At 34.2% G+C, this 19,008-nt stretch overlaps 5 protein-coding genes across 5 annotated transcripts in view; 2 read left to right on the top strand and 3 right to left on the bottom strand.

Moving 5' to 3' along the window:
* Positions 1–573, bottom strand: part of LOC102584132 (uncharacterized) — a 5,393-nt gene extending 4,820 nt beyond the window's left edge. The window contains exon 1 of the mRNA XM_015306040.1: positions 493–573. Coding sequence (XP_015161526.1) covers positions 493–573 — 81 coding nt within the window. The remainder of the gene's footprint in view (positions 1–492) is intronic.
* Positions 574–978: 405 nt separating this feature from the next.
* LOC102583801 (uncharacterized) lies at positions 979–1,914 on the bottom strand. The gene has a single exon (XM_006341157.2). It carries the CDS (start codon positions 1,898–1,900, stop codon positions 980–982), a length of 921 nt encoding a protein of 306 aa, XP_006341219.1. The 5' UTR covers positions 1,901–1,914; the 3' UTR covers position 979.
* Positions 1,915–2,288: 374 nt separating this feature from the next.
* On the top strand, positions 2,289–3,218 carry LOC102583474 (protein pleiotropic regulatory locus 1-like). Its single transcript, XM_006341156.2, has one exon. It carries the CDS (start codon positions 2,289–2,291, stop codon positions 3,210–3,212), a length of 924 nt encoding a protein of 307 aa, XP_006341218.1. The 3' UTR covers positions 3,213–3,218.
* A 4,086-nt stretch (positions 3,219–7,304) lies between these two features.
* On the top strand, positions 7,305–10,899 carry LOC102580808 (heat shock cognate 70 kDa protein 2-like). The gene is made up of 2 exons (XM_006340980.2): positions 7,305–7,629; positions 8,959–10,899. Exons 1-2 carry the CDS (start codon positions 7,416–7,418, stop codon positions 10,692–10,694), a joined length of 1,950 nt encoding a protein of 649 aa, XP_006341042.1. The 5' UTR covers positions 7,305–7,415; the 3' UTR covers positions 10,695–10,899.
* Positions 10,900–11,629: 730 nt separating this feature from the next.
* LOC102580463 (uncharacterized) lies at positions 11,630–14,223 on the bottom strand. Its single transcript, XM_006340979.2, has one exon. It carries the CDS (start codon positions 13,315–13,317, stop codon positions 11,836–11,838), a length of 1,482 nt encoding a protein of 493 aa, XP_006341041.1. The 5' UTR covers positions 13,318–14,223; the 3' UTR covers positions 11,630–11,835.
* Positions 14,224–19,008: the final 4,785 nt, after the last annotated feature.

The following is a 19,008-nucleotide window of genomic DNA, read 5'->3' as shown; positions in this document are numbered from 1 at the left end:
GCGAGCGAGATCTGGGAGAGTGGCGAGCGAGATCTTGGAGAGGGGAGAGAGGGGAACGAAAATATATGTATATATACAATTTTCTCTCACTTTATACAAACACAAACGCATTTTATACATTTGCGTTTTTGTATAAAGTGAGAGAGGCGAGCGAGACTGCCACCAAACGAGAGTGGCGAGCGAGATTCCACCAGGGAGAGTGGCGAAAATAGCACTAGTTTGTTGTAGGGTACAATTAAATCAAAGTATATTTATAGCATTTAATTTGAATTAATAGTTTGCTATTATATACAATTTTCCCAATAATTAATGGATGCAAGATATATATTTGAATGTATATAATTAATAATTATTCATGATTAATTGATTGGCGTACATAATTACTATATTAAATCACTTAATCGTTATAAATTGTATTAATTTGATGTAAACATTATATGTGAATAAGTATTTATATTATTAAATTATCATCTTTAAATATTTGATAAGAACCTTGAGTGAAAGGCAAAACAGCCCGTAATTGAGAATTTGAGAGAAACAAAACAACTTTATTTCAAAAGGCTTTTTCTCCATTGTCCTAATTTGAGGGAAACAAAGCAATACATCTAAAATTACGGTTCGTTTCAAGTTTAAGTCGATCCTCGGTCACTCCTTAGCTCGATCTTATTAAAGGAGAAAGTAAGGAGATCAAGGTTACGTTTTATGTACTTCCGTCATGGAAGGTCCAGGCAAGGGGGGCAGATGGGAGGCCGGATCCACATGACCCCAGTTGGTTGCCGAATATAACTTGGAGATGAGGGTGACCTTTTAGTGGACCTCATGGATAGACTTAAACTTGAAACGGCCTAAGAATCAAAGAGGAGATCTTGGTTGTATCCTAACTCAAGGCAAACTAGTCGAATCGATTGGCACATTCCTGTATTCCTTCCTTCCTCTTAACTAATGTCTCAGGTTCAAGTTCTTGCTATAGAATCGTTTTTTACTGAAGTTGACGATCCAAAATAGGCGAATAATGCAAAGGATAAACAGCTCGACAAGTTGGACAAGTGTTTTTCTTCAATAGCCATGGCAATAGACACTTTATATGAAAAACATGCGAACAATAAGTTGCAATCACTTCATTCTCATCTCTAAACTCATCACAACAAACAGGGCAACTCTCATCTACTAATTCCTCAATGCAATAAGCTGAACCTGGACACCACGATCGATAACATACCTCAACTTCAACAAATCCTCTAGCTACATCCACTGCAATAGGTGGTTTCGTTGGACAAATCCCACCTTCACCAGTATAATCCCTTAACTTCCTCAGATACGCAACAACATCCCCACGATATCGATTATACGGATCGTTAACAAATTCAACATTACTCACACAAGCTGCCACATCGTTCCAATTCTTTTCAAATCGACGATGAGACGGAGCAAGAGGAGGTAGGAAATTGGGCGGTAAGGCTAAATCAAATGGAGGACGAAAATCGCAACAACGAATATGTGAGATTTCGAGAACTATTACGTACGTAGGTCGTGGCGATGGCTTAAGAAAAGCTTGAGTAAATTGAAATCGTGTGAATAGAGAAAAAGAGATATCGTCCCCTAACTGTTTGATAGTTTGCGGCAGAAACTGAAGAGTAGAAGAAACAAGCAATGTACCTAATGATGCATCTTTGTTCAGTAACTTTGATAAATCAAACGGGATGACGGTAGAATGCTTCCAATCTGTGAGTTTTTTATACTTGTAATCGAATATACAAGGCTGAATCGTGGTGAATGTACTTCGAATATAACAGATGCATAAGCCTTCGGAAGGTGAAATCTGATTCTTTGTGAGATTCTCGTTCCATAAAAAAAGGCGTGTAGCATTGCAGATAGCGTGCTCTTGAATTCTCTTCTCCATTGATTTATCAGAATACAGAGGTAAGCTCTAATGGCGGAATATTTATAAAAGCTTTTAACTCTTATTCGTAATTTACACGCACAGTTGAGGTAGTCCTAATTCTGTTCGAATTCAAATTTAAATTCAAATTTAAAAATTAGTAATAATTTAAACAAATTTGGAAGATTATAAATCCTAAATTGTTTAGGATTTGGTAATTGTTTTTCTAATTTTAGTCAAATTAGGTCATTAATACAGAGTACTATTATAAATATGGGTATTATTATGAGATTATGAAATCAAAATCTGACATTTATACTCCCCTTGGAGTAGTTCGTGTGTTTACTTCTCAGATTTTGAACCTCCTTATTAAAAATTCTGGTTCCGTTATTGGTAGTATATAGACATAATGGAGAGAGGTTGGAGAAATTACAGGGTTATTAGTGGTCATTCGGGTTGGGTGCGATCAGTTGCAGTAGATCCTAATAATACTTGGTTCTGTACAGGTTCCGCGGATCATACTATCAAGATATGGGATTTAGCAAGTGGTAGGCTAAAGCTTACGTTGACGGGTCATGTTGGGCAAATAAGAGGCGTTGCTATTCGCAACAAAAACATGTTCTCAGGTGGCGAGGATAAACAAGTTAAATGTTGGGACCTCGAACAAAATAAGGTAATTCATTCCTTTCATGGTCATCTACATGGTGTATATTGCTTGGCTCTTCATCCTACAATCGACGTTTTGTTCACAGGGTCTAGGGATTGTGTATGCAGGGTTTGGGATATTCGGACTAAAACACACGTTCATGCTTTTTCTGGACATGAAAACACTGTTTCGTCTATTTTGACTCTCCCCGCGCATCCTCAAGTAGTTGTAACAGGTTCTCATGACTCAACCATAAAGTTGTGGGATATAAGATATGGTAAGACAATGGAAACACTCACTCATCACAAGAAAACTGTACGCGCGATGGCTCATCATCCTAAGGGAAATTGTTCATCTTTTGCTTCAGCATCGACGGATGGCAACATAAAAAAGTTCAACCTTCCGAATGGACAACTTTTACATAACATGCTTCCACAACAGATGACGATAATCAATGCAATGGCGGTGAATGATGAAGGTGTAATGGCTACCGGAGGTGACAATGGAAGCTTGTGGTTTTGGGATTGGACAAGCGGTCACAATTTTCAGCAAGCTCGAACGAAGGTTCAACCTGGATCATCTATGGATACTGATGCTGCTATATATGCTCTCACATATGATGTTACTGGTACAATACTTATTACTTGTGAGGGTGACAAGACCATAAAGATGTGGAAACAAAGATGAAATATGGTGTTAAAATAGGGAATTTTGGTTCCTGCAATTTATTTTCTTTATTGTTTAGTTGGTATGGACTATTTTTATGTTATATTGTTTATTGTTTCTGATTCCGTGACTTCTCATTTATTTTTATCATTTTAGCTTAGAACTAAGCGCTTATAAGCACTTTTTTAAGCTAGCCAAACATTTCAAAAGTGCTTTAAAACAAAATTGACTTAAAAAGGGCCCGTTTGGCCATGCGATATGGTATCATGATATGAAATCATGATATGGTAACATGATATGGAATCATGAGATAAAACTGAAGGTTTGTTTGGACATGCGATATGGAATTTTTGTGTTGTATATTTTCTCATAAACATAAAAATCTCATAAGTTATAAAACTATTAAAATAGTCCCAATTGTTTATTCAATCTTATCAAATAAACAAAAATTATAAAATCGCATAATAAATTATTACAAAGTTATTTGTTCTTCACTTAAGTAATTGTTTCATCTCACTTTAATTTAATTAAAAAAATTGAACATAACTTATACTTGATATGCTCATATCTCTCAACTACTCTTACAAATAACCTATAAAGTAGAAAAAAAACATACATTAGTGAGTAAATATTAACTTAGAAGTTAAATACACTGAGACAAAAATTAACAAACATCACTGACTTCTAACTATGTACAAGAAAAATCAATAGTTAAATATTATTGAATAACAAAATTTTAAAAAGTTACCACAAGTTTGAGTCAAAAACACTTCTAATAAAATTTAATCAAAAAATTATAACTAGTCCACTTGACTAAATATTAATAACTAATTGATCAAATTTTCCCAAGTCCTCAATCAATTGGACTTGATATTCTTCAGTCATATGAACGGACATTTTGCAAATACTAAGATTAAGAAAGTGCGGCACCGCCAATAAAAATTGTCTTTTATCAATATTATGCTTAGTCATAAGATTAAGACGTTTTTTTTTATTATGAAAAATCAAAAAAGTATTACTCCCTTCGTTCTCATTTATATTCACCAAATGAATTTCTACTTTATCATTTATATTCACCAAATTTAAAGTAATAATAAATTTTAAAAAGTAATGATGTGATTATAAATTTTATTTACATGTGAAACAAATGGTTAGTAGATATAAATGTGGGGTTGTTTTAACAAAATATAAACTCATGGATCAATTATTGAATATGGTATTACCTCTCATGATATGGAATCATGAGATGGAATCAGCGTAAAATCTCATGTCCAAACGCTGATTCCATCTCACGACACCATATCGTGATATAGTATCGCATGGCCAAACGCCTACTTAAAAACACTTAAAATAAGTCAATCCAAACGAGCTCTTATTCTATTTTGTGTTAGTAACAACTATATCTCAATCTTGATCAATTGAAAGTTACCTTAACAAGGTTTGATTCCTAATCAAAATCAATTGAGCATGTCCCAAATTTTCTCACCTTTGCTAAAGCTAATAAAAAAACTACAACACCATCTTAGAGACCTTTAACTAGTTCAATAATGCCTTTGACCAGGATGGTAATTAAGAAATGGAATAATAAGAAGTTTTGCTGGATTTTCACACATGATTACAATTCATTGAATCTGATATCTCGTAGATTATGAAACAGACCAAAATAAAACAAGATCAAACTTATAGAACCATCGATGAAGTTTAAAATTTATATGAACCACAAATTCTTTGGTAAGCTCTGGATCTTATTATATTATATCTATACTAGTAAAATTATCCGCGCTTCGGGCGGAAATTTAATATCATGGAATTTATAAAATAATATTTAAAATCTATCAGTCATTAAAACTAAAACACTATATTATCTTACATATAAGATTACGTAGTAACAAACATTAATAATGTAAAGGAAAATAATTTTTTTACATCTTATCATTTATCCTTAATAACATAAGCATAAATTAATGACTGTATAAATACATACCAGGATATGTTACATAAGCAAATGTGTCAGTGAGTCACTCAACAGGATCAAAGTACATAAATATTTAATTGTGAAAAAAGAAGAAGAGGTTCGGAATTTTCATTGTTTTAAAATGAGAGGAAATCTCTCTATTTATAGACAACAAAAGATAGTGTGAACAAATGTTTATTGTGCCTTATCTGAAAGGTTACAACTATTTGGATGAGTTGCAACCCTTCAGAAAGGTCACAAACTTTCATAAAAGTCACAACTTTTCATAAAAGTCGCAACTCTTCATTAAAGTCACAATTTTTCATAAAAGTCACAACTTTTTCTAAAAGTCGCAACTCTTCATTAAAGTTGCAACTTTTTATAAAAGTCACAATTTATCATAAATTTCACAACTTTTCATGAAAGGGGAAGACTAATTTTATAAATAAATAAATTGAAAGAGAATTTTGATTTGTGGTTGCGCCACGTATGCGGGCCTAAGATTCTCTTTTATATATATATATATGATATATGATTATACTCGTACAATCTTTATCGTTATCACAATTTTACACTAAAAACTATGTGTGAGTCTTAATATTACTGAATGCTTTAAAATTTTGTCACAATTTCGTAAGATGTGCGCTATAAATAAGTGAGAAATATAGATGTTATTAAAAAGGAAGATAAATGATAGTAATAACTAATAAAGAATAAAAAATATCAATTAATCCATTTACCCTTAATTGAGATGGTTGTTACATATAGTTTCATAATGTATCCTATTATATTGTATTTGTTGTATTGTACTATAATACTATATAGTTTTAATGAATACAATGTTTGGATAGATTGTATCATTCTGCGTCGTTACATAATGTCATACATCCATAATTTGAATGATAAATCTACAAAAAAAAGTAGGGTACGAGGTACAACTACTATTTAAATGTATGGATAAAAGATGAAATATAATTAATAAACAATAAATAAAGACAAAACAAGAAGAAAATATAAAGGTAACGATGCGATCATACCAAATCGATCTTTACATAAAAGAGAAATTTTCACATATAGTCACTCAAAATAATTCAATTAGTTTCTATAGCTATAGTTTGCCAATTACGATTCGTAGCTACATGTTAGAGGGAGGAGATAGGTGAACGAGATTGAGAGAGTGAGGAGAGAGGCGAGCGAGATTGGGAGAGGGAAGAAAGAGGCGAGCGAGAAAGGGTAGAGAGTGGAGAGAGGTGAATTGTATTTGTATATTGGGTAGATAATTGTATATATGTAACTAGTATGTATATGTATCAATAATTGTATTTGTTTATCTACATACAATTTGTATCCGTATACAATTGAATCGAGTTCAAACATTTATATTTGTATATCCAATCTCTCTCGCTTTATACAAACACAAATTATACATTTGTATTTGTATAAATTGTGTGTGTATATATAGAGAGAGGTAGAAGAGAATTGGGCAAAGAGAGATTTGTATTTGTATAATTATAAGTGTATAGGATAGATAAATATTTATTTGTATTGTATATCCAGTCTCTCTATTGCTTTGTACAAACACACACAAATTATACATTTGTATTTGTATAATTTTCGAATTGTAATTAATTATAGCTAGAAGTAAGTTTCGAATCATAATTAATGCAAACTGTAGCTATGTTAGCCTAACCGCATAATTTTCCCTATATAAAATGGTTCTTTTCATCGTTACATAACGATGGAATTAAACGATACGATACAATAGAATTTAAGTAACAATCAAAACAAATATCATATTTAAACTAACAATACAATGAAATATTTCATTTCGTAACATATTGTTTTGTTTTTATTATGTTATAAATGTAATAAAATTTGTTTTTGTTTTTTTGAAGAATTTGAATAGTTATGTTATGCTATTTATATTATGTCAAAAAAATAAAAAATACTATAAAACATAAAATTGCCAAACTATTTTGGCCAAGTGGGAAGCAACAAAAACTAGTCAAATCTGGCTAGCGGGATTAAGTAAAACAAATCACAGACCGTTAAAGCATCATATCAGAGATCTAACGGCTATAAACACATTCTCAGTCTTAGGGTTTAGGAACATTCTAGAATTCTACTCCTTATAAAGTCTCGTCTTTCTCTTTACATTTTTCCTCCTTACAAACCCTAGTTCCTCAAAGCTCTTTTGCTGCCTCTCCTTTCTTTAAAAACTCGCCGACACTAAGCGAAGGAGAGAATAGCAGAGATTTACAGTAGTAGATATGGCTGGAAAGGGTGAAGGTCCAGCTATCGGTATTGATCTTGGTACCACATACTCTTGCGTTGGTGTTTGGCAGCATGATCGTGTTGAGATCATCGCTAATGATCAAGGTAACAGGACTACACCGTCTTATGTTGGATTCACTGACTCTGAGCGTCTCATTGGTGATGCTGCTAAGAATCAGGTCGCTATGAACCCTATCAACACTGTATTCGGTAAGATCTCGATCTACTCTTTGTACAAGTTTTTTCATTCATGATCTATGATGATTTATCAATCTCTGTATGTTCATACTGCTGCTGTCGTTCTAATCAGTTTAGCTGACGTTATGTGATCTATGATTCTGTATCAATCTCTGTTTTTCATACTGTTGCTGTCGTTCTAATTAGTTGGATGTTCATTGCTTATTGATAATCAGTTTAGCTTACTTATCGTGCTAGATCTGACTAGATTTACTGTGAAGCTTTAGTTTTTATGTTCCGAGGCTAGATAAACACTATTTACTTAATATTTTCATGAGTACTTGTGTAGTTTCTAATTTTTTGGATATAGATAGTCTAGATCTAGTCCTTTTCAATTAAGATTTGGATATTAAGTAAGTAGATGAAGAGTATTAGACATATCTTACAAGTTTCATGACTAGTATGATAGTTACTAGTTTGTGATATGGTTTCCACTTTCTAGGTGCTGTGCTATGTGTCTGTCTGTATATGATATGTTGATTGGGAAGTTTGGAAGTTGTGCTACTTTGATTAGTCCAGTGATATCTATAGATTCGTGTCTTTGTTGATAATTGAAATAAAGTTTAAGATGTTGACCTTGTAAGTTTACCTAGTGTAGATCTCCAGTTAGATCTCCACTGGATTTTTATGAAGATGATGAGCGATTTATTTTTATGTTCTAGTATTTGCTTGTGCTTATATAGAGTTGAATTGACCTTGTAACTTTTGAGTTTATTTGCACTTTGATGAATTTTCTTTTCATATTGAAAGCTTTACTCTTATATATAAGAATCTGCATAAAACTATTCTTAACTATTTGAAGTTTTGACATTGTTTGAAGTTCTTTTTCTGTGGCATATCTTGTTTGACATGTCCATACGGAGTTTGAAACTGTTTTTGAAGTCCGTCATATTTTTGACATGTACGTATGAAGAATAGAAAAGGTTGCAGTGCTAGATATTCTGCTTAATTTATTGTTTTATCTAGGTTCTTGCTGAAGTCCAATGCTTGTCCTTGTATTTTAGCTAGTTAATTTCTTTTATCTTGATATCTATGCTTATTATAGTGGAAAATTGTCTGGAGAACTGACTTGGAGAGGTCTGGTGAGGTTTGGTTGTATTTTTCTGATTGCTGAACTACTTGCATAATATTATAGTCATTTTATTGGTCAAGTAGACTTTTGTTGGAAAACCTAATTTTAAGTAATAAATAATGTATTGAAATTTGCATCTTCAAGTAATTAATATTTGGTAGAGAAAATTTTTGGTTAATGTTTAGGTTGTTTTAAGATCTATATGTTGAACAAATTTATTTATAATGCAGATGCAAAAAGGTTGATTGGTAGGAGATTTAGTGATGCCACAGTGCAAAGTGACATCAAGCACTGGCCATTTAAGGTCATTCCTGGACCTGGTGATAAGCCAATGATTGTTGTTAACTACAAGGGTGAGGAAAAGCAGTTTGCTGCTGAGGAAATCTCTTCTATGGTGCTCATTAAGATGAGGGAGATTGCTGAAGCTTTCCTTGGTTCCACTGTCAAGAATGCTGTGGTTACCGTGCCAGCCTACTTTAACGACTCTCAGCGTCAGGCCACTAAGGATGCTGGTGTTATTGCTGGTTTGAATGTCATGCGTATTATCAACGAGCCTACAGCAGCTGCCATTGCTTATGGTCTGGATAAGAAGGCAACTAGTGTTGGTGAGAAGAATGTGTTGATCTTTGATCTTGGTGGTGGTACCTTCGATGTATCTCTCCTCACCATTGAGGAAGGTATCTTTGAGGTGAAGGCTACTGCTGGAGACACTCATCTTGGAGGTGAGGACTTTGACAACAGGATGGTCACCCATTTTGTTCAAGAATTTAAGAGGAAGAACAAAAAGGATATCAGCGGTAACCCTAGGGCACTTAGAAGGTTGAGAACTGCTTGTGAGAGGGCGAAGAGGACCCTTTCATCCACTGCTCAGACCACAATTGAGATTGATTCTCTCTATGAGGGTATTGATTTCTATTCCACCATCACCCGTGCTAGATTTGAGGAGCTTAACATGGATCTGTTCAGGAAGTGTATGGAACCAGTTGAAAAGTGTTTGAGAGATGCTAAGATGGACAAGAACTCTATCCATGATGTTGTACTTGTTGGTGGCTCCACCAGGATTCCCAAGGTTCAGCAGCTATTGCAAGACTTTTTCAATGGGAAGGAGCTCTGCAAGAGCATCAACCCTGATGAAGCTGTTGCTTACGGTGCTGCTGTACAAGCTGCAATTTTGAGTGGTGAAGGTAACGAGAAGGTGCAAGACCTGTTGTTGTTGGATGTTACCCCTCTTTCCCTTGGACTGGAAACTGCTGGAGGTGTCATGACTGTATTGATCCCTAGAAACACCACTATCCCAACCAAGAAAGAACAGGTCTTCTCAACCTACTCAGACAATCAGCCAGGTGTGTTGATCCAGGTCTATGAAGGTGAGAGAACTAGGACCAGGGACAACAACTTGCTTGGCAAATTTGAGCTCTCTGGTATTCCTCCTGCTCCCAGGGGAGTTCCTCAGATCACAGTGTGCTTTGACATTGATGCCAATGGTATCTTGAATGTTTCTGCTGAGGACAAGACTACTGGACAAAAGAACAAGATCACCATCACCAACGACAAGGGCAGGCTCTCCAAGGAGGAGATTGAGAAGATGGTTCAAGAAGCAGAGAAGTACAAGTCTGAGGATGAAGACCACAAGAAGAAGGTAGAGGCAAAGAATGCTTTGGAGAACTATGCATACAACATGAGGAACACCATCAAGGATGAGAAGATTGCATCCAAGCTGCCTGAGGCAGACAGGAAGAAGATTGAGGAAGCCATTGAGCAGGCCATCCAGTGGCTCGATGCCAACCAGCTTGCTGAGTCTGATGAATTTGAGGACAAGATGAAGGAGTTGGAGAGCATCTGCAATCCAATTATTGCCAAGATGTACCAAGGTGCTGGTGGTGACATGGGTGCTGACATGGGTGATGATGGTCCTGCTCCTAGTGGTGGCAGCGGTGCCGGTCCTAAGATCGAGGAGGTCGACTAAGCTGTTTCTGCTCCTCATGTTTTTGGTTTCGTCAGTTAGTTTTTATCCTTAAGAACTCCATTTTATAATTTCTGCATCGTAGTTTTTAGTTAATGGTGATACTTTTGCGTATTTTGGCTTGAACTTGTTTATCAAGTATACTATCATTTTTCGGATTTATAATTTCAGATTTTGCTAAAAAGCTTTGCTGTCCCGTTTAATCTAATATCTATGCCTTAATATTCACTGTGTTATTCGTTCTGTGACCACTCTTGTGATATTGATGCTTCTGGCTACTAGTTCTGGCTCTCTTTGTTTATTGAAGATAGACACAGGATTAAAAGTAACATTCGATCATTTGTCTAATGAATTCATGTTTTGTTTATTGTGATGCCCTACGAAATGTTTGTTAGTGGATAAAATATTGTTTACTCACTCCTAAGTTTGTGATAAAGGAAATGTCAAGTATGATAATTGGACGATTTCTGATCTGAAAGGTCGATTATCCATTGATAGCTCTTGTATCGTTTGAAAGTTATTTCAGTTATCCCACTATCTCAATACAAGTGGAATATGAAATTAGCACGTAGTTCTTTTGACTATTCCTACATAAAATACTAAAAGGGAAAAGTAGTCCGCTGAAGAGGGGACCAATAAAACCAGTGGGTAGCAGTTGCCACCATTGACCACACCGTTTGCAAGTTGATGATGACATGCACTATTCCAGAAACAAAAAGCAAAATTTGACTCAGCTTTCTTCATTTTAATTGTCACATGCTGACCAGTGACCACAATTACTCCATTGCCTTGGGTTTGTGGTCCTTAGATACAACATAGGCTCTCCAATATCTTCACTGATTGAGGTTCATATAGGATTGTAATACTTTTTTTCAATACCAACAGAACATCATCTACATAGACTTAGTTTCAATCAACTCTACCAAAATATCAATTACTCCCTACTAAAAAAAGGGTATCAAATATCATAGCAAATAGTGTTGCAAGAGAAGCTACAGCTAGACTGGGAAAACCTACCAACAACATCTAGTGTGTGCAAATGGAATATATAGATCATACAATTGCATAAAACCACATCATATGAAAACTAAGTTGGTGCATAATGAAGCACACTTTCCCCTAACAGGCACTAGTACATCTCCACTTAGGTCAACATGAGGTCATTTCCCCCAAGGTGAGGACGGAGGCAAACACGAACTTCATGTTCTTCAGGTCCTTCGCAAAGTTTTGGTACCAACATCTCGAGCACAGTTCCTGATTCGTCGTAGTACGCTTCAATTTTGGCATCTTCTGGGATTCTTGTTGACAGGGGAATTTCTCTGACAAATTCACCTGGAGGGCAGTGTTCTGAGGATGACTCGTCAAGCTTGAAAGTTCTGTTTTGTCTGTTGATGAATGGCATGCGAGATGTGCTTAAACAAGACACCTTTATTATACCATGTGTGAGCGTGTTTCGCCAGGAAACTTTCACCCTTTGAAGATCTACAAATGGCAAACTGAGTACGATTAAGTAACCTTGTTCATCTTCATATATGCTTTTTGCAGCTGTTACAGGCCCATAGACATCCCTCATCACCCCACTAAAGTCATGTAACCAATGTGGTTCAGTTGGGTTAATTTCAAGATCCGGAGTTTGATAGGAAGGAGGATTTACTTGCAGGTAACACTCATCTTCGTTACCGTGAGGGAAGAAATCCTTTTTCCTTTTGCCATTCGCAGGTAGTAGATCCATTGCATCCCCGTTGTTGTGATTGGATGGCTGAGTTAACAAATTAAGCCCTGATCCATTAGCCAGTTTCTTTGGATTGGAATGCGGATTACTCTTAATTGGTGGGAGTGGTCTCTCAAGCTCAAATTCAGTGTTGGGGAGGTTTCTCCATGAACTGTAATCGCTTGCTTCGTGTGGAATACTGAAGTTGAGTTCCCTACCTGTGAGTTCCATCCATCTTTTGCGCTCCTCTTCATCAAGAACCATAAGACTGGGAGATGAAACAACCTCAATACCATGAATACACTGAGGATTCGACAGCCCCCTGTAGTGCTTCCTCTGCATTCTATGAGATCGAACGAAACCTTTGTCAACACTAAAGGGAAACGGACGCTCCCCTTGACGAGAATGCCCATTCATGTAACTCCGGAGCTGCATCTTACCAAGTGCATTCTCAGGCCTTTCCTTGAAAATCCACATATACAGGTTCTCCATGTCATGCTGAACCATGAACAAATCAAGCTGGAGATCAGATTTATCAAACCCGGAATATCCATTACTATCCCTTACCATCTTTGCCTTCGATTTCTCATTTAACACAGGCCTAAAATAAAAGCTAAAGAAAACCCAAGCACCCCAAATACTATCCAAACGTTTCGCACATTTCCTTCCAACTTTAGATGCACTAATAGAACTTTCAGGCTCATAAACCTGTGTCCCAAGCCCGACATCAAGAATATCACAATGTTCCGAGTTCCATGGCTGCGGAGGAGGGCTACGCTCAGCTGATAAAGGCAAATTAATATCAGGTGGACAAGTTATGACTACTTGTCTACTCATCTCGAGGTCTAATTCATCATGTGAAGAAGATGCACTCGAATCCATGGACAAACGAGTCGAAGGATGATGATTCTCCATCGACAGCCAATACAACAACACCAAACAGTATCTCCTATCTCACAATTCCTTTTCTTTGGGAGACAAACAATTGCTAATGACAAACTTCAAAACTAACAAACCAGAACAACAACTTGAACAAAAAGACTAAATCTTTACAAACACAACAACTATACTAAAGTTCTCTAACAACAAACCTATATCAAACAAACAAAACCCCAGATTGGAAAATCAGCAAAATACCAAAAAAGGGGAAATCCCACACAACCCCAAATTCTTGTGCAACAAAAGAATGAACTTTTAGGAACAAAAAATCCCTATTTATACATAGATGACAAAATCCCAAATCCAAGAAAATCAACTCTGTAAAAGTGCATAGGCTTTTTTTTCCAACACAAACAGTATAAAAATTGAATCTTTATCACTATATAGTATACTTTTTCTTTCTTACTTTTTAATAACAAAAGGTGTAAATATAGTGGATGTATAGTATATTACCAATCAATGAAGCCAAAACCCAAGAAAAGTACCAAATCTGAAGTGATTTTGGAAGAATACCTTAAAACTGCAGGAGCAACAAAGAAGAGAGAAGAAGGGAAATCAATGGTCCAAATTAACACCCCCATCTTCTTCTTCTCTTACCCCTTTATCTCTTTTTTTTTGTTTTTTGTTTTTGTTTTTGTATCTGACTGAGTCTTTGTTGTCTTTCTCTTAAGAATTCGTCGTACATACACACACACAATACAAAAGGGGCTAAAGGGGGCGGAGATAGAGATATATAGAGAGAGAAAAGTGAATATAGAGAGAGAAAGACAGAGACACAAATGGAGGAGGAGGCTGGAAAATGGGGTCTGTGAGGTTTAGGGGACAGATTTGTTGGTTTCTGGTGAGATTGACACAGAAAAATCAAGAATCATCACCGTTTCCCAACCGTGTTTCCTTAATTGCGTTCGCTAATTTATTTGACTAACTGAATTTAAATTTTAATCTGTCACATAACATAACAAGTAGTCTCAATTTTTAAACTCTTAATAGGAGCCCAAAATTCTTAATAGAATGTCGAGAAAAGTACTGAAAACACCTTTTAAATTTGGCGTGAATCATTTCATCCTGAAACTATTGACAACTTTTAAAAATAATTATCTATTTGAATAACTGAACTTATTTACATTCATGATCTGTCACATGTAGGGAGTGTTCGAAACCGAACTGTAATCGATAAATCAATCGTAAAATTGACTTATTGGGATTGAGTTAACGGATAAACAGTTGGAGAACAGATTGAAATATTATAAAATTAACTGCTTATTGCTGTGAGGGTGGATTATTCAATTTTCTTATCAGGTAAACTGTTAACCCGTTAGGAGTTACCATACTTACATTTTTATTTTAGATATTAGCCTCATTTAATATTTTACCATAATATATAAGAGTGATTATATATTTTTCTTTTGTTAGTCCTAACTCCTAAAGACTAAAGTTGTAAACCATTAAAACCAGAAAAGCACTGAAGATATGTACATGAAAAGTATGTCGCAATTTATCGAGTCATTGACAAAGTGCTTCCACTGAACAATGAAAATGGGACAACTAATTGAAAGTCTGGATCAATTTATCCATTTGATCTTGTTATTGCTAAAATGTCATTTTTTTTATAAGGTGCATTCATCGGAAAAAAAAGTACCATAGACATTAGAAGTTAACTGATACACCGCCCGATAATTATTAATCCGTTACTGAACCAACTGATGTCTTATAGGTTGGCTAGAGGATTAGTAAATCTAAAAACATGTATCCGATAAGCTAAACCGTTAAGCAAAATTATCCGCCTAATTCGTTCAATAAGCAGCCCTAGCCACATGACATAACAAGTGATCTCAAACTCTTTTAGGAGTGTGAGACTCTTAATAAAATGCAGAGAGAGTAGTATTGAAAATACCTCTAAATTTGGTACGAATAATTTCATCGCCAAACTATTGACAACTTTGAAAATACTCCTCTATTTGATTAATTGTACTTAAATATGTCTCTGGTCTGCCACATGACATAACAAGTAGTATCAAACTCTTGTAAGAGCGTGAAACTCTTAATAAAATGCCGAGAGAAGTATTAAAAACATTCCTAGACTTGAATTTAGGAGTGTATATCACCCATGTGGCAAGATCAATGATGCATTTAAGTTCAATTGGTCAAGTAGGGAGTGTTCTTAAGACTGTCAATAAATCATAAACGAAACTAATAATTCGCACCAAATTTAGTGGTATTTTCAATATTTCTCTCTCTATATATACTCCCTCCGTCCACTATTAATTGTCATACTTTCCATTTTTAGAGTCAAACTATAAAAACTTTGACTAACATTTTAGGATATATTTTTTCATCATATTGATAGGTAAAAAATTGCAATGTGTAGTACTTTTCGTATAGTTTTTGAATATCTAATTTTTTTGTTTAAAAAATCGAATTAATGTAATCTAATTTAACTTTGAAAATAAGTCAAATGACTTTCGAAAATGCAACATGACAAATAAAAGTGGACGGAGGGAGTATAATTTAAAATTTTAATTGTTGAAATTATTTTATTTAATTGGATTTGAATATTGAGTGTGGGTAAATTTTTATTATTTATATTAGGAATCATAAATTAACTAGCATACAATTAAAATAACAAAAATATACATTCAATATAATTTCACGAAATCGAAAATGATATAATGTACATGCACATTTTAATCATATATTTTAGAGATAGAAATAACATACATCATAATAAATCAAAAAAAATAATGTATAGGATCGAGATTCGATCAAATCTTGTCCTAAGAGCAAAAACAAAAAAAAGTTTTGTACACAATAGTTATAAATGGAGATATTTATTGATCAAATATAATAAGTGAGAATTGAATTTTGCAATAATTGAGCCTTTAATCTAAGCGCATTATCAATTTTTTATATAGTGATATCAACCCAAGTAACATTAGATCAGTTTTAGAAAATATGTATATAAAATATTTAGTTATATAGAATAATTATACGTTCAGGTGTTCCATAAACTATATATAAATTTTTCCTTGAATAAATTAACTTTTAGGATTGAGTTAGGTTCAAGATTCATTTCTTTACACGATTTTAGAGCAGAACCTATTGTAATCAATGTTTATTGATGAACGAACCTTCAGATTAAATTACTCATGCACTGGATATCCAATCTTGAATGTGAAACAGAGAACTGAAGAGTATCACGTTGAATAAATAATAATAATAATAATATATTTTCTTATATGAATTTGGACAATTCTTGAGTTGAGATTCATTTCTTTTTTACCTACCCAACATGAAAATAAATTAGTTTAAAAGAGAAAATCTAAAACGTCAGAAAGCACTGAGGTTTTTTTTATTTCTGACTCTTAAAATGAAACATCTTAGAATTTTTTTTTAGTTTTTTTTTATAGAAAATAAATGTTTTAAGATGTGCATCCTTATTAGGACTATCACCTTCTAGGGAGCTAAATGACATTTTTTTAATGATTAAATAACATTATAATCAAAGACAAATTAAAGACTGGCAAATTATGATAATGCATGATTCACTCAATTAAATTAATTAGAATGAAAAAGGGAACAAAATTAAGATAAGTGATATGACTGATTGTCCTTTTGCTTTTAATTACAATAATTAAGGGAAAGTGTACTGTGTTTGATTATCATTTTACAATCTTTCATAAATAAAATATGTATAAGTTATGAATCAATTTATATATTATTTTATGCAATATAAAAAATAAAATAATTAATACAATGAATAATTAAACTTTATAAATTTTATCCCTACATAACTAATCTCTACATTAATACTACATGCATAATTCTGTCCAGCAACCAAATTGGAGTTCAATAAAAGCTACTTATTCACTTTAGCAAATTAAGAATTGCTCCCTTTTTAATTAGATAATCATTTTCCATTAACTGAATTACTAATAATCAAATTTGGATTTTCAAAGTATTATTAACTCTTTTTTAATAAAATAATATATTGTTAGTGAAAACTTTCAAGATAATAAAAAATACAAGATTACAATTGAAATAAAATGAAGAAACAGAAATCTCTTCAGGTTGAGGCGCAGATATCTCGCTCTCTTTAAGGAGATTCAAGCCCACTGCAGCAAATGTTTTCACCGGTCCAGCAGTAGTCCTCTTTGACTTGTCCCCTCTAGGATACAACAACCTTCACAAAGTATAACTCAACAACTCTGGACAAGAGTTGAGTCCAAAGCTCCACAAAAAGAACACCTCCCTTCAACTAATAAGAACTCTCTTTTGACTAACTCTTTCACTCTATATTTTTCTTATATGTTGTGTAATCCCAAACCAAATGAAGACCACCACTATTTATACTAGAAGAAGTCTTCCTAGCAATGCATAGGAAGATAATGTGGTAGTAAATAGTGAAGAAAATGGCCTTAGGAGTTACATAAGTTACAAGGTATAATGAAGAATAACTAGTGAAATAATGTATGAAAGGTTACAAAAGTTTTAATGGACAATGAAACTTTCCTTGGCTTAATGGTCAAAAACCATCCGTTAGTTTGTTGACAAGCTGCAACAGTAACAAATATTGTAACTCCAAAATGGAGTAATGCACTAGTGAGTAATGTAGCAATTAATATTAACATTAACATTCTGCAGCCCATAAGAAGTCAACCAAACGGCAGTACCAATGACTATGTGGCAATACATTCTTAAAATATTAAAATGCCACACTAACATTTCCCCACTCATTTTAATATTCACAACAGAGTCTATCAGCCGAAGGAAAACTACTATGCATAATGAAGGTGTGCTCTGCATTGAACCTCCACTTAGTGAAACAGTAACTTTTACTCCAGAGTTGTAGTGGTCTCAGACTTGAACTATAACTGCTTAAGGGAAATAAAATATCACTGCTCACACATAATAATCAAGGTGTTGACATGAGCTTTAAAAGCCAGCACGTTATGGTCATGTGCTATCCCAGTTTCATGAGTGCTTTTGAGAATAAGCCCAATTCTCATAGGAGCGACCTACTTCCACACATCACATAGGTGAAATCTGTCGAGAGTGCTCCTGTAAGCTTAGCACTCCACCCATACGGGCTACAACTATTCATTAAGAGTTTTATCAACTCAACCTTCACAAACTACAGGAAACACTGCACTCACATCATAGGGAGGGAATAAAAAGATAGTGCATTTTTCACAACAAGTCATCATATGATTAGTTTTTCCCTTTGAACCTGGTTATAGGATCTCTAGTCCCCAGGTTGGGTTTCCTCATATATGACTCACATATTTGTAGGCTTCAATCCCATCCCCCTCGATGTGCTCCAGACCTTTTCTCTGTTAAGGCCTTAGTTAGAGGATCTGCAAGATTATTACAAGATTTGACATAATCAACATTAATGGTACCATTTGTCAAATATGATCTTACATTACTGTGTTTCCTCCTTATAGGTCTGGATTTACCGTTGTAGTAACAATTTTGAACTCTACCAATCGCAGCGGTGCTATCACAATGAATTAAAATAGGAGGAATTGGTTTTTCAAAATAAGGTATTTGAAATAACAAATCTCTTAACCAATTCGCTTCCTCACTAGCTGAAGTTGAAGCTAAAGCAATTAGTTCAGCCTCCATAGTAGAGTTAGCAATTATAGTTTGTTTTTTTGATCTCCAACA

Source organism: Solanum tuberosum, unplaced genomic scaffold, assembly GCF_000226075.1.
Source record: "Solanum tuberosum cultivar DM 1-3 516 R44 unplaced genomic scaffold, SolTub_3.0 scf00021, whole genome shotgun sequence".
Lineage (NCBI taxonomy): Eukaryota > Viridiplantae > Streptophyta > Magnoliopsida > Solanales > Solanaceae > Solanum > Solanum tuberosum.
The sequence above is the reverse complement of the archived record's forward strand: the minus strand, read 5'-3'. Positions and strand labels throughout refer to the sequence as shown.

Excerpts from the sequence above, each read along its gene's own strand:
- LOC102580463 (XM_006340979.2), bottom strand. The coding sequence starts at position 13,317 with ATGGAGAATCATCATCCTTCGACTCGTTTGTCCATGGATTCGAGTGCA.
- LOC102583474 (XM_006341156.2), top strand. The coding sequence starts at position 2,289 with ATGGAGAGAGGTTGGAGAAATTACAGGGTTATTAGTGGTCATTCGGGT.
- LOC102583801 (XM_006341157.2), bottom strand. The coding sequence starts at position 1,900 with ATGGAGAAGAGAATTCAAGAGCACGCTATCTGCAATGCTACACGCCTT.
- LOC102580808 (XM_006340980.2), top strand. The coding sequence starts at position 7,416 with ATGGCTGGAAAGGGTGAAGGTCCAGCTATCGGTATTGATCTTGGTACC. Across the intron at positions 7,630-8,958 it reads CCCTATCAACACTGTATTCG|ATGCAAAAAGGTTGATTGGT; the intron begins GTAAGATCTCGA and ends TTTATAATGCAG.